At 46.7% G+C, this 27,233-nt stretch overlaps 7 protein-coding genes across 16 annotated transcripts; 3 read left to right on the top strand and 4 right to left on the bottom strand.

Annotated features, from left to right (window-relative positions):
- Positions 1-157: 157 nt before the first annotated feature.
- On the bottom strand, positions 158-2,262 carry LOC117647811 (ejaculatory bulb-specific protein 3-like). The gene is made up of 2 exons (XM_034389775.1): positions 1,988-2,262; positions 158-805 (listed from the first exon to the last, which is right to left on the bottom strand). The coding sequence occupies exons 1-2, from the start codon at positions 2,208-2,210 to the stop codon at positions 609-611; spliced, it is 420 nt and encodes a 139-aa protein (XP_034245666.1). The 5' UTR covers positions 2,211-2,262; the 3' UTR covers positions 158-608.
- A 4,929-nt stretch (positions 2,263-7,191) lies between these two features.
- Positions 7,192-10,316, top strand: LOC117648292 (nucleoporin SEH1). The gene is made up of 8 exons (XM_034390747.1): positions 7,192-7,445; positions 7,645-7,801; positions 7,886-8,147; positions 8,225-8,464; positions 8,538-8,683; positions 8,765-8,948; positions 10,000-10,137; positions 10,241-10,316. The coding sequence occupies exons 1-8, from the start codon at positions 7,335-7,337 to the stop codon at positions 10,299-10,301; spliced, it is 1,299 nt and encodes a 432-aa protein (XP_034246638.1). The 5' UTR covers positions 7,192-7,334; the 3' UTR covers positions 10,302-10,316.
- On the bottom strand, positions 9,755-12,218 carry LOC117648291. Of its 2 annotated transcripts, none has more exons than XM_034390746.1 (4): positions 10,810-12,218; positions 10,594-10,702; positions 10,403-10,507; positions 9,755-10,290 (listed from the first exon to the last, which is right to left on the bottom strand). In XM_034390746.1, coding segments are annotated over exons 1-4 (1,602 nt in total). In that variant the 5' UTR covers positions 12,197-12,218; the 3' UTR covers positions 9,755-10,289. The 2 variants fall into 2 exon arrangements, with proteins under 2 accessions (XP_034246637.1, XP_034246636.1); XM_034390745.1 differs by having other exon boundaries at positions 9,755-10,260; positions 10,336-10,507.
- Positions 12,219-12,414: 196 nt separating this feature from the next.
- Positions 12,415-14,197, bottom strand: LOC117648429. The gene is made up of 4 exons (XM_034390933.1): positions 13,875-14,197; positions 13,449-13,544; positions 13,190-13,330; positions 12,415-12,491 (listed from the first exon to the last, which is right to left on the bottom strand). The coding sequence occupies exons 1-4, from the start codon at positions 13,936-13,938 to the stop codon at positions 12,415-12,417; spliced, it is 378 nt and encodes a 125-aa protein (XP_034246824.1). The 5' UTR covers positions 13,939-14,197.
- Positions 14,198-14,357: 160 nt separating this feature from the next.
- LOC117648616 (striatin-interacting protein 1 homolog) lies at positions 14,358-18,913 on the top strand. The gene is made up of 2 exons (XM_034391215.1): positions 14,358-14,602; positions 15,228-18,913. The coding sequence occupies exon 2, from the start codon at positions 15,277-15,279 to the stop codon at positions 17,773-17,775; it is 2,499 nt and encodes an 832-aa protein (XP_034247106.1). The 5' UTR covers positions 14,358-14,602; positions 15,228-15,276; the 3' UTR covers positions 17,776-18,913.
- On the bottom strand, positions 18,223-22,489 carry LOC117648617 (F-box/WD repeat-containing protein 9-like). Of its 9 annotated transcripts, XR_004587915.1 has the most exons (11): positions 22,126-22,329; positions 21,251-21,465; positions 21,021-21,174; positions 20,673-20,818; positions 20,360-20,580; positions 20,015-20,285; positions 19,774-19,917; positions 19,537-19,701; positions 19,369-19,456; positions 19,184-19,288; positions 18,223-18,579 (listed from the first exon to the last, which is right to left on the bottom strand). XR_004587915.1 is itself a non-coding variant. In XM_034391217.1 (10 exons), the coding sequence occupies exons 2-9, from the start codon at positions 21,458-21,460 to the stop codon at positions 19,370-19,372; spliced, it is 1,398 nt and encodes a 465-aa protein (XP_034247108.1). In that variant the 5' UTR covers positions 21,461-21,465; positions 22,356-22,489; the 3' UTR covers positions 19,084-19,288; position 19,369. The 9 variants fall into 9 exon arrangements, 8 of the variants coding, with proteins under 8 accessions (XP_034247108.1, XP_034247107.1, XP_034247115.1 ...); XM_034391217.1 differs by lacking the exons at positions 18,223-18,579; positions 22,126-22,329 and adding an exon at positions 22,356-22,489 and having other exon boundaries at positions 19,084-19,288; XM_034391216.1 differs by lacking the exon at positions 18,223-18,579 and having other exon boundaries at positions 19,084-19,288.
- A 217-nt stretch (positions 22,490-22,706) lies between these two features.
- Positions 22,707-27,184, top strand: LOC117648619 (RING finger protein 11). The gene has a single exon (XM_034391227.1). It carries the CDS (start codon positions 22,957-22,959, stop codon positions 23,440-23,442), a length of 486 nt encoding a protein of 161 aa, XP_034247118.1. The 5' UTR covers positions 22,707-22,956; the 3' UTR covers positions 23,443-27,184.
- The last annotated feature ends 49 nt before the right edge of the window (positions 27,185-27,233 follow it).

Raw genomic sequence — 27,233 nt, forward strand, 5'->3', positions numbered from 1 at the left:
TTGCAATAAATTCCTGGATTGTCGGACACTTTGGTATCTCCGGACCGCGAGCCTGGAGCATGGGTCCGGATCGGCCCGGCTAAGATAGCGTAACGGGTCTTTCCAATGGGCACCCCTACTCTCCCAAGGGCCCAGGAACATGAAGAACACAACCAGGTGGTTTGGAAGCGGAGTTTATTTTTACTATCACAATTGCTTCTAGTATACAAGTTTCAATCAGTTCTGTACCACCAACAATTTTGGTGCGTAATGGTAACCATGGATCCTAAAATGGGGTGAGTGCAAAGTGGTCAACAATCATAAATCCTCTTCGACTTGCCTCAGTCTTTTCCCAAAAAACTCACAGCCCGACGTGACAAATGGACTTTTTTTTCGGCTTTTTGCGCACACTGCTTAATTGAATGGCCCGTCGATCACGTTTCCCGCCAGGGGGAATGCCAAACAAAACGTTGTGCCTCGAACCGGGATGGGATGCGCGATGGTGAACGTGTGGGTGGGGCGGTGGAAGGAAGGCGTTCGACGACTCGAAGCGGTTTTTCGCGCCAAATTGGTGCCAACACTGGAAAGCCAACTGCGAGGGCGCCTCCTCTGTCGTGGTCGTCAGCCGCTTACAGCTTGATGCCGTGCTGCTTGGCCTCCTCCTCGTACAGCTTGCGGAACTGGCCGGTGGGGTCGTACTTCTTCTCCAGGCGGGTCCACTGCTCCTTCTTGTTCTTGATGAGGAAGGTGAGCACCTTCTCGGCGCCGGCGCGGTGCCTCTCCGAGCACTTGGCGCACTTCTCGCTCAGCGCCTCGGGGATCACGCCTGCAGCACAAAGAAAAGAAAGTCGTTAGGCTCGCTCTCAAAACAGTGGACAAAATTTCGTTCATTGGGACTACTAAAACTATCGTGTCGACAAAACATTTTTTTACAGTGTCCCTGTCCTGCAGTCTCCATTCATCGGAAGCTATTATGCAGGACTCGACTGTTTGCTGGCAACGCAATGAATGGTGCATAATCCCACTTGACTGCGATTCATAAGAAGGATGAACTCTGCGCATTCAAACAACAGGGAAAAAGCCAAGGTTCTTTTCGTGCAGTTTGTTCCGGCAGGGCGAGGCGGCAAGGAGGAGGGACGGAACCGGAAAAAAAATTCCCGAGCTGCGGACGCAGCGAAGGAGACAATGTGAGTTGGTGCCTTCGTGGGAGCGTCGCGCCGAGGCGCCAAGTGCATAGCATTAGAGTTGTCTTGGCGCGGCAAGTGTGTGCGTGTGTCTGCCCGCGCGCGCTGGAGAGTCTCAATGTCAAGATCACGTTTGTGTCTAGCCAGCAGCCGGTCGCTGGCGGTCCCCGGTCCCCGCTGGTGCACTCCGCGTCCGCGGCACTGCGACGACCCTGCAGGACCTGGAGCCTGGAGCAGCCTCTTTTCGGCCCGTGACGCAATACGGGAGTCCCCCGGTGTCCCCTCCGAAGAGTCGTATCCTTTCGTCGCTCTGTCTCTCTCTCTCACGCCCTGCAGGCCCTGCAGACACGCCCCACGAGTTGGAGAGAGACAGCGCGACGAAGGGACCCTTCGGAGCGGGGCCGCTGAACCCGTTCCCGTTCCCGAGCTGCAGGGCCGCCGAACTTGGACCTGGCAGCCTGGCACTGACTTTGATCGGGCGCGGTTGCACAACTGCGGCCCGACGGTCCTGACGGTGCCAGCACACGTAACCTTAATGATGGGCCGCAAATTCGTGTCATCCGAGGCGCCTGCCAGGTACATTCGGCACCAAAAGGCGACGCGCGCGCGCGGGTCGAGATCTAGAGTGGCGGTGGTACAGCCGACGCCAAAAGCGCGGCAAATGTCTCGGTCTACTGCTGCATCTTCGAGAAAGAGTGCCCCTTTTCGGATTGTTGGGTCGCCTGTTGTCGCGCCGAGGAGGGTCGACGAGATTCCCCCTCTTGTCCCGAAGGGCTCTGCCCGCCACTGCACTGGGTCCTGAAGGGAGAAACCGGTGTACTTACGCTTGAGTTCCCGGGCGTCCGGCGTGCAGGGGCCTTCGTCCATGATGCACCTGAAGTAGTTGGAGAGGAGGCGGTCGCTGTTGAGCACCTCGTCGAGGTCCACGTTGTCGAAGCGCGAGGTGTACTTCTCGTCGTCGTCGTCGTCCCGACGCACGCGGCGCGTCAGGGCGGCCTCGGCCACGGCGGCCACCAGGAGCACGGCGACGAGGCCTCGGAGCATCATGGCGATTGATAAGAGGCTGCTGCGCACTGCTGCGGGACGAGAACAAGGGAACGAGTGCCGATGTGAGCGAGCACCGCCAGTTTTATACGGAGCGCGCGTGACGTCACGCAGCCTCCAGCCGTGCCGGCGTGCCCGGCCTGCCCGGCGTGTGCGCCCCCCTCCCTTCGCCTGGCCGGCGGCACGCCGGGCACGCCGGCACGAAGGTCGCCGCGGAGCCCGCGGAGCGTCTTCGTCTTGAGCAGCGTCCTGGCCGCGGTCCTGCGTCGCCGCGCCGCCCCACAGTGAGCCAGAAGACCGGTGGAGGCGGCCAAAACTCTGGACGCGTTTAGAGCCCCAGAGTCGCTAATCAGGACTCGAACCGAACGTGTGACCCTACCAATGGATTCCTCGTTCGGAGAGCAATCCGTTGATGGGGTCACACGCTCGGTTCGAGTCCCATTTAGCGACTCTGGAGCTCAAAACGCGTCCGGGATTTTGACCGCCTCCACCGGTCTTCTGGCCCACTGTGCTACCCTACCGCCACCAAGCCGGCGCGAAGCAAGTTGCCGACGTTCTGAACAACACGAGCCGCCTGTCCACCTGTACTCCTGTTTTCGCGTGTAGAGGCGGCGGTGGCAGCGACCCCGCAGCGGAAAAATATCACCGAGAAAAAACGATTAGACTCATACCGCGGCAGTGCCTGCGAGTGCTCCTGCGTCATCGCCGACGTCGCGGACTCGCGGGCGAGTCGCAGCCACTGCAGGCCGCTCCGTCTCTCTCTCCCTCTCGCAGCCCTGCGGGGCGCCCCGCGAGTGCGAGAGAGGCGGAGCGACGAGTGTGTGGTGTGGAGGATTCTGCGACCACGGCGACCGCAAGCCGCGCAAGCCGGGCCCCGAACCAGCTAAGCGAGGCGCCCGATTTAAAAGTGGGAAATTGAACGCTGCCGCGCGTGGCCGCCGTGTCCGCACTGTCGGTAACGAGGTTCGCCTCCTCCGCGTCCACAACAACCACGATGCCGCGGGACTTCCCTGTGGCGTCCCCTCCGGTCCTCTCCGGTCCCCTCCTCCGCGGACCCGAGGGAGGACCCTCGATCGGCGCGTTCGCGAACACCACCTTCTTTGTATTGTTTTAAGGTGCCTCTTAAATGTGGTGTGTGTGTGTGTGTGCATAAGTACAGGCGCAAGACCCTGAACCTGCTCCGCGCGCTACGCCATAAACAACACCGCGGAGGCGGCGGTGAGAACTGCGTAATGTCGAGATGATGTGTTTTTTATTTTTCATTCGTTTCACTTTGTCTCGCCATGTTGCACGCTTTAATTCTCTCTAACGTGTGACGCCACCAATGGATTGCTCTCCGAACAAGCAATCCATTGGTGGGGTCACACGCACGGTTCGAGTCCTGGTCAGCGACTCTGGAGCTCAAAACGCGTCTAGAGTTTCGGCCGCCTCCGCCGGTCTTCTGGCCCACTGTGAGACGGTGCCAGACTGCCAGCCTTGCCGTGCCAGGGCTCTGGGAACATTCGGCCCATTACGATTGAAACATTATCGACTGCCACTGTGTGCGCGTGAAAACGGCCGAAACGGCCGAAACGGGCGGCAACGAAGGGAAGGGAATTCCACGGGCGTTTTGTGTTCATGGTCCCGGCCAACGAGCCGTGCCGTATGGCCGCTCGCCGTCACGCAGCATAGCGCAGCATCGCAGTGGGCCAGAAGACCGGTGGAGGCGGTCCAGACTCCAGACGCGTTTTGATCTCCAGAGTCGCTGAGCAGGACTCGAACCGCACGTGTGACCCCACCAATGGACTCCTCGTCCGGAGAGCAATCCATTGGTGGGGTCACACGTTCGGTTCCAGTCCCATTCAGCGACTCTGGAGCTGAACGCGTTCGGGATTTTGGGCGCGTCCACTGTGCGACACAGCGGCGGCGGCGCGCGGCCGGCGGGCGGAGCGCCTGCGGTGGGAACGTAGGCCACCCGGCGCACCGGGGCGCTCGGCTTCGCCTTGCTTTGCCTACCGGCCGGGCTATTTTGAGCCGAGCTGCCCGTGAGTGGAGCACGAGCCGAAGCGCCAAGCGCCGAAGCGACGCCGGGTAAACATTCTAACCGGCGGTGGGAGAGGCTCGGAGAGGCTGGAGCTGGAAACGAGCCATCCTAAAGTCTTCCACTGGCGATCGCGCGCCGCGCATCGCGCCGCCATGTAGGTGTAGGTACCTTTATGGCGACTGGTTTGTTTGTTCCCAGGAAAGTGACGCGTTTCGCGCCGGGATTCCCATCGAGTTTCCATCGGGATTTTCCCTTCCAGGCCAGCGGCGTGGAAAGCGTGCTGGAAACATTGCAAGACCACTCCCTTTATCCGCGGGCGAACAGTGGGCCAGAAAACCGGCGGGCGGTCAAAATCCTGGACGCGTTTTGAGCTCCAGAGTCGCTAAACAGGACTCGAATCGAAGGTGTGACCCCACCAATGGTTCGCTCTGCGAACGAGGAACCCATTGGTGGGGTCACACGTTCGGTCCGAGTCAGGATGAACTCCTTGGAGCTCAAAACGCATCAGGGATTTTTTTCGCCCTTGTCGGGGCAGTGTGCTCGGATTTGCAGTGTGGGGCTTGGCAGGCTTAGCAGTGGCGGCACGCTGCAATTGCGAGATTGTTTCATCTGCTCCTGATCCGGTCCGGTCGTCCGGTCATGGTCCGGTTGTTCGGTTCATCGCGGATCGCAGTGTATCCATCGGCGGGCGGGCCGGGCGGGGCGGACGCGCAAGGCGGGAGGCCGAAAGGCCCGTCGGCACGCACTCGGCTGTTTCCGGAAACGGCCGAGCGCGCCGAGCTGGCCGAGCAGCGCGCAGGCCAGCCTCCTGTGCCGCTGACAGAGACGGCGCTTCAAATTTTCGCCGCCGGTTCGGACTGCTTCGGACGCGGCCCGGGCAGGTGGGCTTGCCCGACTGCCCCACGCGGGCACTGCCAGGGCACTGCCAGGGCACTGCCAGGGCACTGCCAGGGCACTGCAAAAGGAGAGAAGACTCTCAAACGACCGAGAGCGAGTTCGTCTCTCAGTGTGCTGCCGAAGCGCCTGCGAACTCGAGATAGGCAGCCCGCCCGAGCGGCGTGCACAGCAGTGCTAATGGTGCCTACCTAGCCATTACCATTACCATTAAGGGCTAGACCACAATTGATCGTATGCCATTTCGCAGGCGCTAGCCCGAGCCCATTCTCGCTCTGTCTCTTTCGCACCTCCACGTGACGTGTGTGCGAGAGAGAGACCACTGGCAGGATGTCCGGGAAGGCGAACGCGGACCGGAAGAACGCGGCGCTCAGGAACCCAGAGGAACCGTAGCGATTCGGGCTTCGAGTGGAGTAGCCTACCGCGGAGTGAAACGATGTGCCTGCGCGCCTTGCTCCACGCCGACCGCCAGGCGGCCAGGCCGCCACGCCAGGCCGGGCCCAGTGCCTTGCCCAGTGCGGACCACACAATGAAGGTCGCGGCCAAATTTGATTTTAAAAACATGCTAACGAATGCACTGCGTCTCGCTGGCTTCCCATCCTAATGGACCTGCAAGCTCTGCCGGTCCTGCGGGAGCATGCTCGCCTGGACGGTCGGACGGACGGGCAGACAGACGGGCAGACAGACGGACAGACACACAGAGTCTGCGGACGGGGCTTTCCGAAACGCGACCCTTGAAATCGCGTCGTGGAGACCTTGCTGCGCGTTGCTGCGTTGCTGCGTTTGCTGCGCTGCGCGGTGTGAACTTCCCTTGACTCCCCCCTCACCTCACCAGGCGCGCCACCGGCACCCCGCCGCACCCCGCGCTGCATTCAAGTCTGCCGGCCGAACAAAGCTTGCGTCGCTCTGTCTCTCTCGCACTCACTCACAGGGCGTCCCGCAGGGGCGGGAGGGAGAGAGGCAGCGGCGGAACGCTGTCCGCGGAATCAGCCCACTGACTCACCGGTCCAACTTGAGTAACTTGCTGTGCAGCAGCTGCGTGCGTGCGTGTGAGTGTGCGCGTGCGCGCGTGGCAGGCACGACGGGCCATCACGATCCACCCTGCCCGACATCCAAGTCCGACTGTAGCCACTATCTATGGAACTGACCCACTGGGCGAGTCACCTTCCCTGGCCTGGCCGGAACGGGCCGGAATCACTGCTGACCTGCCGTCTGATTCCGAACACTGCTTCGTCGCTCTGTCTCTCTCGCACCCCTACGGACCGCCCCACGAGTGCGAGAGAGACGGAGCGACGAGCGCCTCGAGTGCCCCGAGGGATGCGAGAAGTCGTTGAATCGAGACGTGCTTGACTTGCTGGCCTCCGCTCCGCACGGATGGCATGGCGCCACGCGATGTGTCGCACCGCCTCACCAGTGGGCCAGAAGACCGGTGGAGGCGGCCAAAACACTAGACGCGTTTTGAGCTCCAGAGTCGCTAAACGGGACTCAAACCGAACGTGTGACCCCACCAATGGATTCCTCGTTCGGAGAGCAATCCATTGATGAGGTCACACGCTCGGTTCGAGTCCCATTTAGCGACTCTGGAGCTCAAAACGCGTCTACAGTTTTGTCCGCCACTACCGGCCTTCTGGCCCACTGTGCGCCTTCGCCCGTTTGCCGTTTAGGGCGGTGGCACCTGGTGGCACTTCGCACTCGGCCCAGACGACGACAGCTCCATCACGAGCAGTTACTGAAATAACCACCTTCGAAGTACCATTGTATGAGTTTACTTCCCACTCGTTTCCCAAAATCGCGCCCCAAATTTAAACGACCGATTTTCGTTCGGTGTCACACGGATGCGGATTTCCCGCCCTCTGCTGTAGCGACGTCTGTTTTTGTTGCCAACATGCAGCGCGTCATTCATTGTGTAAAGTTGATACTTGGTTTACATTCCTATTTTTTCAGAAAAGAATTGTAGTTAAAACTTTGATTTCTCAATTGAATTTATTCAATGATCGTAAAATAAGAACATTATAACGCAATGTAACCACCCTGTTTGGTCAATCATTTGGTTTTTGATGTTGTTACTTCTATTGTCGACTGTCGACCGGTCGGTCGAGCGAAAGAGAGGTTGGTTTTGGTTCGGCGGAATCGAAGTTTATGTTATTTATTTACTTTTTACTGTAGTGCGTCTACAAGGAAAAGAAACTATTTAAACCTCCGAAAACAGGATGTTCGAAGCTCACAGCATCAATGCTGAACACAAAGATCTTATCCATGATGTTGCCTACGATTATTATGGCCAACGAATGGCAACATGCTCAAGTGATCAGTCTGTGAAGGTACTATTTACATTTTTAGTAATAATGCATGTAACTATTATGTCGAATTTTGTCTATGAATACCCAGTAAAATGGCCAAATCAGATTTAATAATTGCTTGTTCCATGCAATAATGAATTTATATTTTTATTTTAACTTCTGTGTTCTTTTGCTCTTAAGTTTGTTCCTCTTCATTTTTATTCTGGTTCTTTGCTTTCAGGTTTGGGATCAGGATGAACAAAAGAACTGGATTTTGTCTGCCAGCTGGAAGGCTCACAGTGGCTCTGTATGGAAAGTTACCTGGGCTCATCCAGAATTCGGACAAGTACTCGCAACATGTTCGTTTGATCGGACTGCTGCTATTTGGGAGGAAATAAGTTAGTCATCTTTGAGATTTGTAATTAAAACATGACAACAGTATTAATGTATCATGAATTTCACATCAACGTTTTCTATTTCAGTTGGAGAAACCCCCCCTCAAGGTGAAAGAGGCTTGAAAACTTGGATTCGAAGGACAAATTTAGTAGATTCAAGGACTTCAGTAACTGATGTCAAGTTTGGTCCGAAATCGCTGGGTCTTCAACTTGCAACGTGTTCTACTGATGGTGTAATTCGCATTTATGAAGCTCCCGATGTTATGAATCTTAGCCAATGGACTCTTCAATTTGAAGTACAATGCAAATTACCATGTAGTTGCTTGACATGGAGTCATTCATTTTCCAGGTTAGCCTGTCTGTTGGAAATGAAGGAACACCAGGGTTTGTTTCAGTAATTAATTTCTCGTCAATACGGCATTGCAGGTTACATCCTCCTATGATAGCTGTTGGCAGTGATGATCCCAATCCACTCAATGGTAGCAAAGTTGCCATCTTTGAATACAGTGAAAATTCCAGACGGTGGACGAAAACAGAATCACTTCAATCTATTGGAGTCACTGAACCAGTGCATGACATTGCATTTGCACCAAATCTTGGTAGAAGTTTTCATCTTTTGGCCATTGCCACCAAGGACGTTCGTATTGTTACCCTTGGGTCTCCCCCGTAAGTTTACGTAATTTAATTTGTTTGTTGCCTCATCATTTAAGAGAACACTCATGCTTACATTTACTTTTAGGGAAGGATCATCGCAACGGTTTAATGTCCAATTAACTGCTCAACCTGAAGACAATCTCTCAGGAACAGTGTGGCGTGTTTCTTGGAATATCCTAGGCACAATCCTAGCCTCATCTGGTGATGATGGGTGTGTTAGATTGTGGAAGGGTGAGTGGCGATTAAAATATATCGAACTTTTCTGGGATATGCAGTTGCATACTTGATTTTAACTTATGCTTTCCCTTCCAGCAAACTACATGAATAGTTGGAAGTGCATTGCTGAGTTACGAGGTGATGGGACCCTGGCCAAAAGTGATTCAAGCACATCAAGTATGCCTACCATGAGCCAGGTTGCAGCCCCAAACCAAAGTTCCACAAACAGGTACAATTACATGAAACTGGGAGCAATTACTAATCCCACTCAGGTTCCTAAGTACTAGCTTTTCTAGTTTCCTGTCCTTATGTTTATGTCACTTCTTTTAGCTTTTTATTTGCTTTTTGTATGATTCCTTTATGATAAATTAATGAGATTCCAATATTTGTTTGTGAAGATTTATTCTGAAATGTTAAGCCGTGTACTGTCTTACGTTATCTACTGTCTTTTGGGCAATTTATCTCAATACTATATTCCCTTAATATCAATTTTGAAGTCAAGAGAACAAGAGAAACCCACTTAATTATGTTGTATTTGGTAGACACACTCATCTTTTTCCACATGCCCTTATTTTTCTGTACTCAATTGTACTGTCATAAGTTGATGCAAGTAAACAGACATTATATTTTATTTTTTTATAGAATTTTTTTTTGTAACTTATATTTGTTGCTCAATCAAGTTCTGATCTGACCATTTAATGTGGTTAGAAATGCTCGCATGATTTGGAATAAAAATGAAGTTATCCTAAAGCCAATTTTTTTCTACCCCTCACATTTGCATGTTTAGTCCTTTCTCTTTACACAACACATGCTGATTAGGAGTTAGTTGCACTAGAAATGTTTATGTACTTCTCAAAGCAATTTTAGATTAAGTGCTGCATAGTCTAGAGTAGTGTGCAAATGTCACCTAGAGATGTCTCTTTTTGTAACAGAGCACTAAATAGAAGAGCTGGCTGTTTGCTCACTTACTTCACTGCCGTATTCTTGATTGACTGATTGCTTATTGTGTAGTAAATACAGTTCTATCTTACTTGAATTGTGTTTATCCCGTTTGAGTGACCAAGCAGTGAAAGGGAGAAACCTTGATTGTACTCAGAAAATTACTTTTATTTGTTTTGGGCTAAAAGTAACAATTTTGCTTGGCAAAAATATAAAATAATAAGAAACAAAGAAAACATTAGATGAAATTCATTCTTACATGACACATCCTTTAAAAATTCATTAAAAGGTAAAAACAAATGTGTAAATATAAATATTCAATAACTTATGAATAAAAACAGACAATCTGCAAATAGGCAGACCCCTTGGACAGCTGAATTGATATGTTACAGAGGTTCAGCAGCAATACCAACTTCTAAGTGGCAGCCAATAGGCCGCTTTCAGAGAAAGACATGGATTGGCTCAGATTATGGCAGCTATGGATCACCCCCACCACTGGAAAAACCTTCTAAGGTGCTCTGTAGCAAGAAGTGAGTGTTAGAGGGTTCTCACTGAAATAAATATCACTATGAGGTGCTGATTACCGGTTACAATATTTTCGTCGCTTAATGTCTATTGTGTATTTCTTTTCAGCCACAGATTGTTTTCGCCACCTGGAGCAGGAATTTTATCTGAGCATGACTCTGAAAGTTAAAAAATTCTAAGTAATTAAGGTGCTTAAGATTTACCTTTATGATGTGATTAAATTAGTTCTCAAATAAAAATTACAGAAGAGTGCATTGTTGCAGCACCCACCATTTAGGCTTCTGCGGATGTAAAGGTTTAGGCCGATGTCGTTTGGAGAGACCCAATCTGAGCACAGATCTCTGAGCAATATATTGATGTTGTGGCTCTTCTGACCTGTGCAAAACACACAACACATGAGTTTCTTACCACTCGGGGCGAAAAAAATTCAAGATAGTTGATTTAAGTTATAGTTTTCTTACGGTTCATTTTCTAGGTCAGATGAATTTGCCTCTGAAGCAGAAGGTTTCCATGATGGCTCTTCCCAGTTAAAAAGTCTCCTCTGACATGGATAAGCCATTGTGCTGCAGCCTAAAATGAGAAAACTTTAACTTGTTAGACACATAATTTAACAAAAAATAGAACTATTCAACAGTTTGTTTTTTTTTTTTAAAGGAAGAAAGAAAAGTAAAAATTACATGGTTCTGCATTAGGGGGGCAGTTCTCTTCAGGCACTAACTGATCTTTGTCTGTTAAAGCAAAAGGACTTTGTGACGCATTGGTAAAGGGTCTCTCTCCTCGGTTGCAGCTCAGTGGTGTGGAACAATGGGGAATGGAAACACCTTCCAATCCACTCTTGCAACTTATCTCGTGTTGAAACAACACAGGACTCAACATTTCTAAATCAGTATCAACCTGAGCATTATCTTCTGCATCTGTCTCATTGGAGAATTTTGAAAGTAGTTGTGCCTGTGCAACTTTTTTCTGCTCTCCAGTTGTTACAATAGTCTTGAATTGTTCATACCACTGTTCCCAGTTCCTCCTACTTCGCTTCACATTCAGTTGCTCCGATCGTTTGAAAGATGCTCTGCGTTTTAGTGGAGCACTTTGAGTTAGTTGCAGGGCATCCAGATCCCTGTTGGGAGAAGTAGAAGTTGAGGACGAGCCATAAGAAATTTGAGCTTCATCCACTGAGGGCATATTGCAACTTTCTTCGCTCAGCAAACCATTTTCAGTGATGGGCTGTTCTTCTGAATGACCGTCATCTTCATCTTGTTGTTGGCCATGAGGAGAGTTTTCTTCAAAATCATTTTTGTAATAAGGGAATTGCTGCAAAGTTTCTGCCTCAATGTCCACAATCCAATTTCTAGAAACTAGCTTTGAAGGAGTCTTTTGAAAAGCATCCAATGGCACATTGAAATCTAAGCACTGTGCACCAACTAAACCAAAGGCATTTTTCTCATGCTCCTGAATTTCTGCTAGCGAAGCTAAAGTTTCCTGATTTTCAAAGTCTGAATGCACAAAGTATTGGCGTGCTGGACTAGGCCCACCATGACTGTCTTCCATGTCACCACCAACGCTCTCAATATCACTGATTTCTCCGAGAGAGCTGTCTGTGTCAGCATTGCTAGGCACTTCCCTCTGAGACTTTGCCATGAAAACAAACTGGCTGGCTGGTATGGGGCAGCTGCCGGAGGAGCTAGGCAAGCTGCCGATGTTTTCTTCATTACCAAACAAGTCAGGGCTGTGCAAACTAGCCGAGCTGGCGGGGCCCTCCACCTCTTCTTCGAGACTGAGACTCCCGAGACCGTCCATGTCCCAAAGTGCCTCTTGGGGCTGCATGGAGCTATCTTCACCCCCAACCCCCTCCTCCACTGGCTGCATGTCCGTGGCTGCAACACCACAGTCCTCCTGCGCGTCGCCATGCAGGCCCCCTTCCAGGCCCCCTTGCAGGCCCCCTTCCAGGCCGACAGGATGAACACACACTGGCGGCGCAGGCTTCTGGCTCCCGACGAGGGACAGCCCGGCGGTCTCCAAGTCCGAGCCATCCTGGCATGGGCGAGGGGAGGGGTTGGCCGCGGTCATTTTGGGGTGCAGGATGTCTTGTTGACGAACAGGGAAGCCCACAGGAGCACAGTGCGGTGGTGACGTCATCGACGAGGGAGGCACCACCATGGGCAAGGGTGGTGACGTCATCGACGAGGGAAGCACAACCATGGGCAAGGGTGGTGACGTCCTCGGGGCTGGCGTCGTCCTTGGCGGGGGCGGGGCATGTGCCGCCATCGACATGAGCACCGCCACTGTCAGGGGCCGAGCTGGTGTATCGTGGATCCATGGCCCGTGCATTCCGCACGTGCGAGAGCACAAGCAGTGACACATCCTGAATGCAGCCGCGATGGGGGGAGCAGGCAGTCTTCCGTGCTGCCAGGCCGTGCAGGCCGTGCAGGCCCTCCAGGCTGTCCGGGGTCATGACCTCGTCGGCGTCGGGCTCGTCGGCCTCCACCTCCACGATGTCGCCGACGTCCAGCATGGGGTAGTCGTGGTCCGTGGAGGTGCGGCGCGCCACCAGCGCCACGTCGACGAGGCGCCGGCCGGCGGAGGGGGCGGAGAGAGCCGGCGAAGTCTCACCCGGGCTGGGCCCCGGGCTGGGCAAGCTGGCCGAGACCTCCAAGTCGAGCAGGGACAGCCGGCCGCTGGGGCCGCTGGACAGGGCGCGCAGGGCGTCGGCCGCGGCGCGCAGGTTCGCGGCGGTGGCCAGGTCGGCGTGGTCCGCGTCGTCCGACGGGCTGCAGGGGCTGCAGAGCAGGGGCGGGGAGCGCAGCGGGGAGCGCCTCAGAAAATCCCGGACTGGAGCGCTGCTGCTGCCGCGGCGAGGGCTTTTGGTCGGAGAGTGCCAGGCCCCGGGGCTGGAGCGCAGAGTGAACCGCCGCCATCCGCCGCAACGACTGGAACCGCTGGAACTCCCAGACGAGGACACCGGCGGTGACACCGGCGGCGACACCGGGGGTGACCGCGGCTCGGGCCAAGGCTCAGGCCCCTCCGGCCTAGCCTCCGGGGAGCGGCCCGTTGGCGCTGGGCCCCCTGGCGCGGACTTCCGCGGCGGTCGGGCATCAGGTAGGGGCTGCAGCCGGGAGTTAGCGAGCAAGTCGCGGGCCACCAGTGCAGTGGCCGCAGTGCTCGCCGCAGTGGCACGCGCGGCCTTGCAGGGAACAGCATTGCCTGCGCACAGCAAGCGGGGAGAAATAATCATCGGTGGATCGGCGGGGGTGCACACACACACACACTCATGCACACGCCACTGCGGAACTCCAACCGTCAACTATGATGCTTTTCTTACCTTGCGAGTCGAAATAAATTTTAATCCCAGGTTCCAGGCCTCCGAAGCAGACTGAGGCTGGAGGGAACTCGTCTTCACTGTCCGATGCAGGCACAACTGAGGAAACAGAAACACATCTCGCCATGGAAGCTTGCCTCGGAGAGTTTGATGGGCCGAAGGCCCGGGGGGCCACACAGTGGGCCACGTAGTGGGCCAGAAGACCGGTGGAGGTGGACAAAACTCTGGACGCGTTTTCAGCTCCAGAGTCACTAAACAGGCCTCGAAACGAACGTGTGACCCCACCGATGGATTTCTCGTTCGGAGAGCAATCCATTGGTGGGGTCACACGTTCGGTTCGAGTCCCATTTAGCGAGTCTGAAGCTCAAAACGCGCCGCCTCCACCGGTCTTCTGGCCCACTGTGGGCCACACAGCGAGCACTCACTCACCTACGTCTCCGTCAAGGTGGTTGCCGCCGTCTACGGGCTTGGCCATTCCAAATCGCTCGGCCATGCTGCCGTCCTTCGCGATGGCACTTTGAGTCGTTCACAGTCTTCGCTGTCGCTGTCTTGTCTTCGCGCGAATCCGTCCACAACCGTGCGTCTCGGGGCTAGTGCTAACGGGTATGGCGCGAAACCAACATCGTAACCGCTCCTTCCTGCCGCTGCCTCACTGCCGCAAAGGCCGCAAATCAGCTGACAGGCCTCTACCAACCTCAGCATCCGATAGCAACTTTCATTGAACAGTTTTACGTGTGGGAAAACTAGATGTCACTGGATCGATCAGAGAACATTATTGTAAGTACAAGGAAGACCGCATGATTTTTTCGTCAGGTTTATTTTGGAAGACACTCTTCTCGCAAACCCTGTCGTCCATTGTGTTCCAGAGTGTGGCCAGAGTGACAAGCTGATTGGCAGACATGGGGCCCGTCATGACGTCACGTTTGCTTTCGGCACAGGGCAGAGGCTGTGGCCTGCACTGTGACGTCAGTCAAAAAGTCAAGATTGGTCAGGATCTTTAATGCTGTCAATCATTTCATGGTTTCATTGAATACATTGCCCGGTTGGGTGGAAAGTAGCAGGCAGCACCCACAATTTCAAGTGCATTTCATCTTGTTACCGTGTTAATGTAACTATTTAAGAAGATGTCAACTGACAATAAAATTCCAGCTATGCAGGTTAGTTTGACTTATGTCATTTCATTTATTTCTCGTTTCAAAAATGAATGAAAATACGTGGCCAGTTTACAGAATATTCTGAAACTAAGTGGTGTATTGATCTCCCTCAAACAAACAAAAGTTTGCTCATGGTAACTTCTTCAAAGTTGTTTAACATAAAATAGGTGTCCATCAATAAGAAAGAGATCTGAGTTTACCAATGATAAAAGGTTTCTAATATATTCATTTAATATCTAGGAAAGGCATTTCCTTGAAGAATCACCATTCATTATAGTAGAGAGTGTGGGTTTCTTTAGTGCACTAGAGACCTCCAATGTTCAATGGGGACTTTCTTTTTGATGCTTTGTGTTTTGTTTACAGTTGTCCTCAGACAGTTAAGCCTTGGAATTTTCATATTTTTGAGAAAATTAGTTGGTGGGATCCATGTTTAGGTTTTGCAAGAGCGTTTTCAGATATCCAATCCTTACATCCATTCATACAGGCCGGTTTTGACAGATGTCTTAAAGTAAACCTCGATATTGGCGATAATTAACAATATGACAACAATGTCCATTAAGCTATTTTTTTTTCCCCATTTGTTGCAGATAAGGTGCTGGTTTTTAATTCACTTGTTCTCTGTTTCTAGGCCGCACGAGCCTGACTGGCTGCCATCTCTGCCTAGAGCTGGATGATGGATGCAGAAGATGGATGCTAATGGAAATGACAACGCTGAATCTGGAGAATACTCTGGAGAAAACAGAACAAAATACAGAATTCCTCGTATGAAAAAAGTTAATTTGGTTGAAATTGCGTCAAAAAGAATCAAGATGGATAGAGAGAGAGATTACGAGAATCGTGATGCAGAGAGTTTGGAGAATCGGGACTTGGACTTCATTTATGATGATAGTGATTCACCTCTGAATGAAATTTCAGAGCTGTACAGCTACACAGAACAACCAGAGTTTCAGTTGAATGTGAAGGCATTTGAAGATTTGATGGAAGATGCTCATCTTAGTCCCTCTTGGCAGAAGTTGTCTCAGGACCAACAGAAGTCTTTGATCCTAAAGTGGCTGGATCTGCTTGAGGTTTCCAAAAGTGAAAGCCGTATGAGAGCGGCAAGATGCTTCTTATACTTAGCGCAAGGTTGCTGGGCAGAGCAGCAATCTGACGAAGAGCAGCAGCAGGCTACACGTTACAATGTGATGCTTCTGAATGAATGTGGTGTCTTCTTTGCATTTGTTGATCTCCTCAACATCAACATTGAAAACAGTGTTGCTTCAATAAGTGCTCAAAGTAAGCTTGCTGTCAGTCTTGCTGATTCAACTGACCTAAGGATAATTTTAAGTGTTCTGTATATTATTGTTGAGGTCATGCGTTTGTCTTTGAATGATGGCGACGAAAATTACAAAAAGCAAGCTGAACATTTTCGGTCTGATCTTGCTAATGCAACTGGAGAAGATGTGCTCAGTGTGCAACTCCTTTCCATGGTAACGAGGTTCTGCAGTGGCTCTGCTCCTCATTTTCCAATGAAAAAGGTACTCCTGTTGTTGTGGAAAGTAATCTTGCTAACCTTGGGTGGCATGAGTGCCCTGAAGCAGCTGAAGGCTCAATACCGCAAGGATGCAGAGCTGCCCATCATCGAGGAAGACACAATTGAAATTGCCCAAATGATGCGTGCCTCATCACCGCCTTTCAGTGCAGTAGATCTCTTAGTGGCTCAAGACAACCAGCAAAGCAGTCGTCGGTTTAGACGAAGCCTCATAAAGCAGGGGTCATTAGATGTCACTTTTGCCCTTGACTTTGAGTCATCTGAACAGTCTGAAAATGAAGACCGTGAAGAAGACTCCAATAATGGGATGTTTGCGGAGAACGCTGATGCTCCACAGACGCCAAGCCCCAGGCCAGAAACGCCTGAACCACCCAAAGCAAAAGGCTTGCCATGGATGCCTAAAGTTCGTGCCAAAGATTTGGACAACTTTCTGGACAATACTCGAATGAAGTTTGTCGGCTTTCCCCTGCCGGGGGATAGAGATACTCTGATTGGACTACCTGAACCAATCCATGAGGGTGTTTCTGTTCTGAAGCAACACATGTATACCTCTTTAGCTGAACTCCAAATACAAAAGGAAGAAGTCATGGCCAAGAGCCCATTCTCTGTTCAGGAACCTGAGGTGCCCCTCACTCCAGCAGAAATCCTCTATCAGGCCATGTTACCAAATCTGCCACAATATGTGATTTCTTTGTTAAAAATTCTTTTAGCTGCTGCTCCAACTTCCAAAGCCAAGACTGAGACTATTAACATCATGGCTGATGTACTCCCTGAAGAAATGCCAATGACTGTTGTTCAGTCAATGAAGCTTGGCACAGATGTTAACCGTCACAAAGAAATAATTGTGAAAGCAGTTTCTGGAATACTGCTGCTATTGCTAAAGCACTTTAAAATTAACCATGTTTATCAATTTGAGTTCATGTCACAGCATCTTGTGTTTGCCAATTGCATTCCTCTTGTTCTCAAGTTTTTTAATCAGAACATTACAGCATATGTTCGGGCAAAAAATGTGATTCCAATTCTGGATTTCCCTGCCTGTGTCATTGGCGAACAGCCTGAACTGACAGTAGAGAGTCTAGAAATTGGGGACAGCCAACTATACTCTTGGAGAAATGTATTTTCATGTGTCAATCTCCTTCGTATATTGAACAAACTTACCAAGTGGAAACACTCTCGAATAATGATGCTTGTGGTATTCAAATCTGCTCCAATATTAAAACGGACTTTAAAAGTCAGACACGCAATGATGCAACTGTATGTTCTGAAACTTCTTAAGATGCAGACCAAATACCTTGGTCGTCAATGGAGAAAATCAAACATGAAAACAATGAGTGCTATTTATTCCAAGGTTCGCCACCGTCTGAACGATGATTGGGCTTTTGGTAACGACCTCGATGCTCGTCCATGGGATTTCCAAGCAGAAGAATGTGCTCTTAGAGGCAATGTAGATCGGTTTAACAATAGAAGGTATGGCAATGGGCCTGATTCTGAACTCAAATCAACTGTTGATACAAGTATCCAGAGTGTTCTTGGGCAGCAAGTGGAGCTCACTGAAGAGTTTAAACAGCACTATGAGGTATGGTTGCAACAAGTCCTTTCTGTTCATGTGAATTGGGATGAACTTATAGACAAGGCATATTTGTGAAGCTGTCATTTTATAAATGATGCAGTGAATTATCATACTATTCAAAGTAAGGTTTTTACCTGCTTTAGTCCGGTGGAAAGAAGTCATTGTAAAATCATATGTGCAAAGCCAAGAAGTCATTCAAAAATAAATTAGGTATGCCATTAATGCCATGAAATGAGTTGTTGTCGAGCTTGTTTGTCATTTTGTTATGTGTTATAGAATGTTTTCCCAATTTTGTTTTATTTAATTTTATTTAATATGAAAATAATTTGCTAAATCCTGGTATAGTAGTGTGGTTCCGTAGTTTTTGTCAATGTGTGTATCATTGTGTTAAGTCCTGTAAGCTTTTCTAGTTGTAATTGTGTCATATAATCACTCTAATCGGATTAACCTTTGTTATGTTGCAAGTGTTTTGTACCATGAAAGAAAGCAGAAAGTAGTCTCCTAAGGAAAAGTGCATTTGACTTGTATTCATATTCACCAAAACACTACTACTTTTTTTATTGTAAATAAATTATATGTGAGTTAACATAATAAACAATGTGAATGATTTTCTATAAAAAATAAGTTATGATCTTACATTACTTACTTAAGTGGTCTCATAATGAGCACAACAGCTTTTACTATGGTTCGATCTATGTTGATTGATTCCACAAAGGAACCCAAATTGATTAATTGACAGTACACCAACAATCATAAGAATACATTAAAGATGAACCACTGATTATTTGGAAGTAAATTTGACATCATAAACACTTATCAATCTGTGTAGTTGTTTGTCAGTCAAATCATCTACTAGTAAAGTTAAGCTCTCTAAGTACTCTGCAACAAATTGGAAACAAAATTAGGAGTATTAGTGTTGATACTGCTAGCAGCATGGAACTTGACTGAGTTGATGATGTGCCCTTCAGATGGCTTTCTAATAATGGTCACAGTAGAAATACAAACACTCTAGCAAAATTTAAATTTAAGCCTAAAAAATAGGGTAAAAATGTCAAAAGAGTTGTTGTTTTCACAATTTTGACTAGAAACACTTGCTCAAAAATCCACACCTCTTTCCTAAAGATATTAAAGTAAACCAATTTCCTATGAAAAACTAGTGAGAAAGGTCGCACACCTAAAAAGACACGTCACTCTGCAAACCCAAAAAAAAAAATAGGAAAGAAAGCATGCAAAGACATAAAATACTGAAAGCATTGTTCTTTTCCCATTCATCCAAAGGGGAAATAACTTTGGTAAATATTATGTTAAACATAAGTTAAACACAAGACTACTGGCTAAGGGGGGAATTTTAAATCATTTAAAATACATTTCCTCAATCAAATGTACCTGACAAGACTCTGAAAACATTTTAATACAGCTTACACTCTCAAAAAAAGTAAGGACAGATACACAGGTAGAAAAATAATCTAACTTCTGTACCAACTTTTATCCAAAAGAAGAGGAAAGTTTTTGTATAGTTTTAAGGAATGTGCATAGATCTGCACTATATCACATGATTTAGCTGGTAGTCTCAGGGGCACTACAGCATCTGTAACACAATAAACAACTTAGCAAAGCAATCTTTGAATGATGAAAATTCATTATTATTTCTTTCATGCTAAGTATTACCTTAAGCATCAACTTCCTGATCAGGAACCCAGAGCTCAACAGCACAATTAGTGCAACCAACTGCAAGTATGCCATGTTGAAAATCAAGCTGCAAGAAAATAAAAGTCACATGTAGAAGTGCAGTGGTAGAAAATTAGTCAGGATAGGTCAACATCTTTAAAGACTTACAGCTGCCACTTCTGTGCCTATAGTTGTGAAACTCGTAATAAACTCTGGATGGTGAGTAGGTGTGGACACTCTAACCGTTCCATCAGAGGATCCTGTGATTATGCAGCCTAACCCATGTCGAACAGCAGTTATCTTGCACTGATCTCTGTGACCAGCATCATAAGACTGAAATAAAAATCTAGTTGAAAAAGAAAATTTAAATATTCACCAAACCCTCAACCAAAATGAATAACTTACAGCAATCACATCAAATCTTGTGGGGGAACTCTTACGAGGATCTATCAAGTGTAATTTATTTTTTGAATCACCAACATAAAGCATATTACTGTTGAGTGACATGCTCATGGGGAAGGCTGTACTCTCTGGGTCACTGGCACCAATCTAGAAAGACACGAGGATAAAATAAAGAAAGTCATATACCTAATTTGCCTAAACTAAATTGAGGTAAATATTAAATCTACTGGTTATAAAATGCTACCTTGACATTATTTTTTAATATCTTTCCAGCACGAACATCCCACACAGCTAAAGTTTTATCTTCACTAATTGACACAACTGAATCAGTTGTGCCAGATTCTTCTAAGAGACACAGCTTCAGAACAGGACGACGGTGAGCAGAATATGAGTGAATTGGCTTTGACTCACATCTGGGATCCCAGAGTATGACTCGTTTATCATATGTGCCAACAGCCAGAAGATTAGGTCCACAAGCCACACACAGCATTGCAGCAGCAGCAGCACGTTCATTTCTATTTGGGAAAAAAATAAGTAAATTATTATGGCATTGCCAAAGTCATCCAATTTCTATGTAAATGAAACCTACTTAAAAGTGTCACTTGCTGAAAGCCTGCCTTCATCAAAAGTCCAAAGTTTTGTTGTGCAGTCCCAAGAACAAGTATAAAATGATGAATCAGACTTGGCAGCAAGACCCCATATCCACCCTTTGTGAGCTTCAGTGTATGTGAGGGGTCTAGGATTACATGTTTTCACATCCCAAACAGCAAGGTTTCGATCACGTGAACCTGAAACACAGAGCTCTCCTCTCTGGAGAGAAAGTCCACATTCATACAAAAGTTTAAAAAAGTGTCATTAAAAACCAAATTTTTTGCAAAAATTTGAATGTAAAAAATACATACGTTGATGAGCATAATTGCATCAATAGATGCTACATGAACATCTCTCCAAGATATATGTTTCATTGCACTTTGCATATTGGACCAACGTTCCTGCTGTTCTTCCAGGTTTATGCAAGCAGCTTTCCAGTTAACAGAGTCTCTGTCCGCTAAAAGTTAAATGAATATTATTGAGATAATTGAGATTTAAAAAACTCTTATAATAATTTTGCTGTTGACCAAAGTGTTAACATTGTACGCCATTTTATACAGCAAATGCTGTGTAAATGACCACGAAGACAGTTTGCACTTTGGTAACAGCAAGCTTCCAAGGCCCCAGTTAAAAAGAATAAAAACAAACAGCTTCCTGACCTGGAATAGGGGGATAAACTTGTCCCCATTTTTTGCAGATCCGAGATCTCCAAATAAAATCATCAGACAAAATTTCATTCAGTCTCTTGCTGACAAGTCTTAGAGTTTGCATAAGAAGTCGTGCGCTCAAGTATGAGCAAATTTGAAGAAAAACCTTTACAGCAGAAATGAATAGATAAGATTTTAAATAGGTAAAATATTTTTGCCAAAATTTCACTTTTGAATACTACCTCTGTGGGTAAATCAGTCAGAGTTATTTTAGTTTTGTCCTCAGAGCCTTTAAGACTGACTTCTTTTTCTGCGACATTGTCAGAGCCAGAATCCGACACTGTCTCTGACTCGATTGATGAAGCGATCTCTGCTGTAGCCTGAGACCCACCACACTGGGTGGATTCCTCTGGAATTGAGGTACCCTCCTCTTTCTTCTCATTGTTGGACATGGTGTCTGAAACACAAAGCACATTTTTAATAATGTTAGGACAAAGCTTTCTTTCACTCTCTATCTTTCATACATCTACTTATGATTTATACACATTACAATATTAAGATCCACTGAATGGCATAGGTTTGACAATGACAGCATAATCATTTCATGTAAATGTTCTAGCCAAACCTCTCTATTCTGCAGAAAACGCAAGGACAAAATTTTTAGACAGTGTACAGGGATTTGACCCACAAACCAAGACTGGCCCAAGTTTTAAAAATAAACTTTGCTGTCCCACCTTCAATTGAGAATGTGGGCTAAATGAATGATTGGAGTCATTGATCGAAGATAGAGGTAAGAAGGGTCTGTAATGAACATGCAAATAGACTGCATCCGTCAGTTTCTATAGTAAAAGTTGCTGCAAATGACTTTCACTCGCCAAATGAACGAGTTACGTTCTGGAACGCGTTTTCACTCGGGTACAATCACAGAAGAGTCATCATGGGGAGACGTCCTACGCGACTGTGAGCATATGCAGGAAAACAGTAAAACTTGTTCCAACAAGGACAGATGGTGTAGGCGTAGCTAGAAAGTCCTGTCAAATACAAACATGTTCTGCTATGTTGTTGTTGACACTCGGTGGGAACTTAGCAGACGACACTTGAATCTACAAGACGTTACCTTCTAAACCCGGTCCATGGAAAACGATGAAATAAAAACAGTTTCTACTAGAGCGGGCAGAAAGAAGTTCAACTGAAAAGACTGAGAAAAACTGGAAATGGAGGGGAGATGTCCAGTGTTGCGTGCCGAACGTCCCGTCCCGGATCGAGCCAGGAGAGGCACCCTTCTGGAGTCTCAGCTTCGAACTGCTTCGCACCCGGAAACCGCTTTCGTGACTGTGACTGACATACCAGTTTGCGACCGCAGTTTTTCTCGCAAAGAAATTCGGAGGTCGCCGCTGGTTTCACAAGGGTTTGCTTTAGAGCCAGAGATTTGAGGTTTTCCTCATATTGTAAATGCTGAGGCGCAAGACAGAAGAACGTCGCGCAAAGAAGGGGGCCTTTCCTTGTGTTGCGCAAAGGCAGTAGTAGCAGAAGTGTTGCGTGCGAAACGCGTTGTGTTCTCCCCCCTCCCCACGAGCTGGCTTTGACTTTGAACCCGATTTTAACACATTTCCGGAGGCTCTCGTCCAATGGGAGAGCGTGGTTCGGGAAATAAACAAAGCCAGTCGCAGCGCCAGGGCCCCCAGATTGTTGGTGTTCGTTTCGGACGTGGTGTCGAGAACAAGTGTGAAGGAAAGGTCCATTGCCCAGGCTGGTGGACCCAGGCTGGTGGACTGCTTTGTGCTTTGTCGTGGTTCTGGTTCGTGGCCTTCAAGCTTGATACTGCGTTCAACAACAGGCTGGGGGCTTAAATGACTATTCCACTGGAAGAGTAATGCCCCTTGCTTGACTCGCGCTTGGCGTATCTTGGCGTAGCTCGGCGTAGCTCTGCGTTGGTGCATCGTACAAGATGGGCAACTGCCTAAAGGGCTCCACCACAGACGATATTTCGCTACTGAGAGGTAGTGACAGAGGCGACGCGGGGCGAGAGTCAACATCCAGCGATCATATGGGCCCCATCGGCATCGGCATGGGCCCCCCGCCAGTGTACCAAGAAAATGTGAATGTCCCCTCGATGCCAGTGTACTACCCTTCGCCCAACCTATGCCGTCCCGTGAGTTTCCTGACGGAGGAGGAGCAGGTCAAGATAGCCAAACGGGCAGGCCTCATCCAGCACCTGCCCTCTGGGGCCTACGACGGCTGCAAAAAGAACAGGGAATGTGTCATCTGCATGATTGAGTTCATGGTGGGAGACCCTGTGCGCTATCTGCCCTGTATGCACATCTACCATGAAAAGTGCATTGATGACTGGTTAATGCGCAGCTTCACCTGTCCGTCCTGTATGGAGCCTGTCGATGCAGCTCTGCTCACCAGCTACGAGACCAATTGTAGTTAAATCGGATTTGCTGAACAAGTTACCAATTGCCTCTGGCGATGTTGCAGGTTTTGATAAGCCCTTCTGCGAACATATCCTGTTTCATCCCCATAAGCAACGTGAACCTGTGTGCTGTATGCTTGGCTTTACTTTCACCAGGCTTTGTTTTCTTTGTGCAGTACCCTGTTTAGAGTGAAAGGCACGCTGACTTTGTACTGCTGTGGTCAAATTTTAGTAGTTGTTGACAATGTTTAATTAATTTTTTGTTTCTTGAATCTGCAAATTGGAGAGTCTGAAATTATTTCAACGCTGTTTCAGTTGTTTTTGTCCTTGGACTCTGGCAGGCTGTTTAATGCCCTAATTAAGATGATTGCTCTGAACAAGTGAACACTGATTTTCTTATGAAGCGCAGGTTCATTTTTCAGATGGCATTCAAATTTGTGAAGAACTATGCCCCTGCAAGCTTCATCTTTTTGCAATCTGTGATGTTTTAGTTTTTTATTTTTATGGTTCCTTGACTTAAAGATCCCTGTGTTAATGCATCATGTTTCCTGAGCTGCTTGCCGGAACGATTATAGTCTGAGCTAAAATGTGCACCCATATCTACACTATAATTTCATTGGTGAATGTAGCCTTTCCTTTAAGTCATACTTATCTTGATTATGACATGCTTTAAGATGGGGTATGGTTGCCAGATATTTAGTATGGCTTTCTGTTTATGAAAGGCATTGTATTCAGGCAGCCTGTTCTATAGAATGGCTGTATCTTTAATTTCCGGTAGTGTGAGGTTTAAGGATAGAATCAAGATAAGGATAATTTATGGTTTAAATATTTGTTTATCTCAAGGTATAGTTTAGTCCCCTGATTTAAGTCACATTGCTTTCCAATTTTATGACCACATCACGTGCTATTAGATTTTTAATTTCTCCAACACTTCGACATGAAAATTGTCCGTACATTTTATCTTTCTTGCCTTTACTTTGCATTTTATCTTGTTGACCCTTGTTTTAAAAATCTGATTCAACCTTAATTCCTAATGAACTACTTAACCAGAAATGTTGAAAAAAAAAAACAGATGCCACTCAAAGTTTTTATTTGATGGAGGCAGTGTGCCAGTTTGCGGCGCATTATTTAAAAATTAGTGTGACCTTCTTAGTCTGACCATGTTTGTAATTTTACCGCTTGAACCTCAAGGTTTTAGTTCTCTTTTGTATGTAAGGAGACAGATTGAAAATCTCTTTTTGATGCTATTCTGAAAGTGACTTCATTCAGAAGCATGGAGAATGGACTTTCTTTGTGACTGACAGCCCTCATATTTTCTGTCTTATATTTTAAACACTGTATGCTCACAGATGGCTTAATGCTGTTTCTCTGTTGCATACTTAAATTTGTGTTTCAACTTCAGAAAGTATGGTAATTGTCACATGACAATAACACTGTTCTTATTTTATGAACTAAAATCAAAAGACAAGGCCGTGTTGGTAAGTGCTTTTCTCTGACGGATTCTTGTGAAGTCAGATCTGTATCATTGCATTGTCCTTGGGCTGGTTTTTGGAATAGACTTGTGTATGTTGGATCTCATTGCAAACTGTCATCAAGTAGAAATATTACCTATCCTCATTATGAGCATGGTAACATCAATAATTTCATCCAACAAAGAGAGTAATATGGTATCCTGTCACATTGTAGTGAAGCCTCGGAACATAGTTTAAATTTACTGACAAAGAAAAAACATACAGGCCAATAGTACAGACTAATTGTTCTGTAGTTCTCAACAGAAAACTGTACTTAAAATTCCAAATGCTTAGCATGCTTTTAATTTATGCTGCATTCAAACTTGTGATATTGGTATTGTGTGACATGATTATATGAATGGTCACTGTAGTGTCATACCTAGTGTCCTCTTAACTGTGGTAGTTTTTTCAGACACACAGCTCTTGATAAGTGGCTCGGCTGTTAATTTTGAAATGATAGAGATTGTGTAGTTAACAAATATGTGAAGTGAATGAATAGTTATAAGTGATGGAATATCATTCTTCCTGTTACTATTAGCATTAACTCAAAGGGCTCTGTAGACTCTCATGAGCATCTCACAGCTGTCTCATTAAAATTTTGGTTTTTCACAAATTTTTATAATTGCTTGCAAAAACTGTAGCTTTTTCCCTACTTGAGTTTTCTTTCTTGTAATTCGGTCTTTATTATTTCCAACATCATTTAACCAAATACTGGCTGTATTATCAGCACTATCCAATTAGTTTCTTCCCTGCTCGATTACTGAATGGTGACTTTTACCAAAGCACATAGTACTGATGTTTCATTTCCTTCTTCACATTAAGAGATTCAAACTTTCCTGATTTTTCCTTTACATTGATGTAAATTACTGCCAGAGCACTTGGCTCGGTATAGGCTAGCTGCTTGCCTTTGTCATTAGTTGAAGGGCATTGAATGAGCAGTTGGTATTTAGATTAACATAAGGGTTTATTGTTCACAGGCACTCATGTAGTACATTTACTATCATAACCAAACTTTTGTATTTTAACAAATTGTGCTTGTTTTTGTTACATCACAAGACATATATGGTTTTAAAAACGCATAAGAAATTTTGGAGAGAAATGAAATTATTGCAAACAGACTTTTGCACCTAGTGAGCTGTCAGGTCTTTTTATGCTTGAGTTCCTTTTGTTTGTTCTTAAGTTTCTGTTGCAATTCTTTTATAGATTAATTTTGTAACCTTACATATATTTTTCTTACTTCTGGTTAACAAATTGGTTTTAAAAGTTGATGGCACATGTCTTGCATCACAAAATAAGTTTCTTTTTCATCACTGCTTTGTTGCTGATAATTATTTGAAGTGGTTACCATGTTATAAGTTTAAATTAACCCTTAAGTCCCGTACTATCTGTTTGTTTTCCATTTATATACAGCCACATAAAACTATTCCTGCCCCTTGGCTGATACTTTGGTAAAATTTGAAGTTTTGTTCACATTTCATCTTGGTAAGGTTTATTAATTTTCCCTTTTCTAATTAAAGTTACAGTCATGTCACTTGTAAAGCTATATCATATCTGGTGTAGGTACCATTCACAAATCTGGACTCCTTATTTGGTTTTACCTCCTTTCCTTTTTTACTAGAAAATTCTGTGATGGAAATGAAAGAAAGAAAATGGTGTGAATGTAGTTTTGTTTTAAGGATGACACTAGTCTATGCTGATGCGATATTTTACACTGCGGGTCTTCTTGCATCCATAAGCCATCGCAGTCTGTTTGTGTATGTATGAAAAAAATCAAAGAACTTCTGGAATGATGAAGTTCTTGTGTAAATGTGATAAGTGTGATTTTATGTGTTTACTTCACAGTAAATGTAAGTTGTGATGAAAAGTTGACAGAGTAGTTTGTGTCTCCTTTGCCAATGTTTCAACTCGTTGCCAAACATTGAAGATGTAATATTTGTTGAGATTGAGGACTAACATGGTATTGAAATTTGAAATGAGAATGGTAGATTTTTTTTTAAGTTTTTGCCTCAGATAATTTGTTTAATGTTGGTGCTTATCTTTATTGCCTTTTCCCCTATGTTATATGTTTCAGAATCAATTGTGTTAATTATTATGAATGAAATATTATGGATATAGAAGTACTAAGTATATTTTTGTAGCTGCCAAGCTTGCATCCAAGTGTATTTCCAGTGGAAGGAGTGCAAGAATTACTTTACGCTGTGGAGATTAAAATGTATCAAAGCCAATAAAATTTTACTTCAAAATTGAAAGAGTTTTAGTTTTTCTTCCCCCATCTACATGTGGTTGATTTTGAGACCC

This window comes from Thrips palmi, unplaced genomic scaffold (assembly GCF_012932325.1).
Source record: "Thrips palmi isolate BJ-2018 unplaced genomic scaffold, TpBJ-2018v1 HiC_scaffold_3, whole genome shotgun sequence".
NCBI lineage: Eukaryota > Metazoa > Arthropoda > Insecta > Thysanoptera > Thripidae > Thrips > Thrips palmi.

What these genes read in the sequence shown, in the direction of transcription:
- LOC117647811 (XM_034389775.1), bottom strand. Translation starts at nt 2,210, where the DNA reads ATGATGCTCCGAGGCCTCGTCGCCGTGCTCCTGGTGGCCGCCGTGGCC. An exon ending in GGACGCCCGGGAACTCAAGC is followed by an intron (nt 806 to 1,987) that starts GTAAGTACACCG and finishes TTTGTGCTGCAG; the next exon opens with GCGTGATCCCCGAGGCGCTG.
- LOC117648292 (XM_034390747.1), top strand. Translation starts at nt 7,335, where the DNA reads ATGTTCGAAGCTCACAGCATCAATGCTGAACACAAAGATCTTATCCAT. An exon ending in GTGTGTTAGATTGTGGAAGG is followed by an intron (nt 8,684 to 8,764) that starts GTGAGTGGCGAT and finishes TTTCCCTTCCAG; the next exon opens with CAAACTACATGAATAGTTGG. An exon ending in AATCCCACTCAGGTTCCTAA is followed by an intron (nt 8,949 to 9,999) that starts GTACTAGCTTTT and finishes GATATGTTACAG; the next exon opens with AGGTTCAGCAGCAATACCAA.
- LOC117648291 (XM_034390745.1), bottom strand. Translation starts at nt 12,196, where the DNA reads ATGACCGCGGCCAACCCCTCCCCTCGCCCATGCCAGGATGGCTCGGAC. An exon ending in CCCCCCTAATGCAGAACCAT is followed by an intron (nt 10,703 to 10,809) that starts GTAATTTTTACT and finishes TTCTCATTTTAG; the next exon opens with GCTGCAGCACAATGGCTTAT. An exon ending in TCTGACCTAGAAAATGAACC is followed by an intron (nt 10,508 to 10,593) that starts GTAAGAAAACTA and finishes TGTTTTGCACAG; the next exon opens with GTCAGAAGAGCCACAACATC.
- LOC117648429 (XM_034390933.1), bottom strand. Translation starts at nt 13,938, where the DNA reads ATGGCCGAGCGATTTGGAATGGCCAAGCCCGTAGACGGCGGCAACCAC. An exon ending in AATTTATTTCGACTCGCAAG is followed by an intron (nt 13,331 to 13,448) that starts GTAAGAAAAGCA and finishes TGCTGTGCGCAG; the next exon opens with GCAATGCTGTTCCCTGCAAG. An exon ending in GCGGAAGTCCGCGCCAGGGG is followed by an intron (nt 12,492 to 13,189) that starts GCCCAGCGCCAA and finishes GGCTGCATTCAG; the next exon opens with GATGTGTCACTGCTTGTGCT.
- LOC117648616 (XM_034391215.1), top strand. Translation starts at nt 15,277, where the DNA reads ATGCAGAAGATGGATGCTAATGGAAATGACAACGCTGAATCTGGAGAA.
- LOC117648617 (XM_034391217.1), bottom strand. Translation starts at nt 21,460, where the DNA reads ATGTCCAACAATGAGAAGAAAGAGGAGGGTACCTCAATTCCAGAGGAA. An exon ending in TGACTGATTTACCCACAGAG is followed by an intron (nt 21,175 to 21,250) that starts GTAGTATTCAAA and finishes TCTGCTGTAAAG; the next exon opens with GTTTTTCTTCAAATTTGCTC. An exon ending in ATGCAATTATGCTCATCAAC is followed by an intron (nt 20,581 to 20,672) that starts GTATGTATTTTT and finishes CTTTCTCTCCAG; the next exon opens with AGAGGAGAGCTCTGTGTTTC.
- LOC117648619 (XM_034391227.1), top strand. Translation starts at nt 22,957, where the DNA reads ATGGGCAACTGCCTAAAGGGCTCCACCACAGACGATATTTCGCTACTG.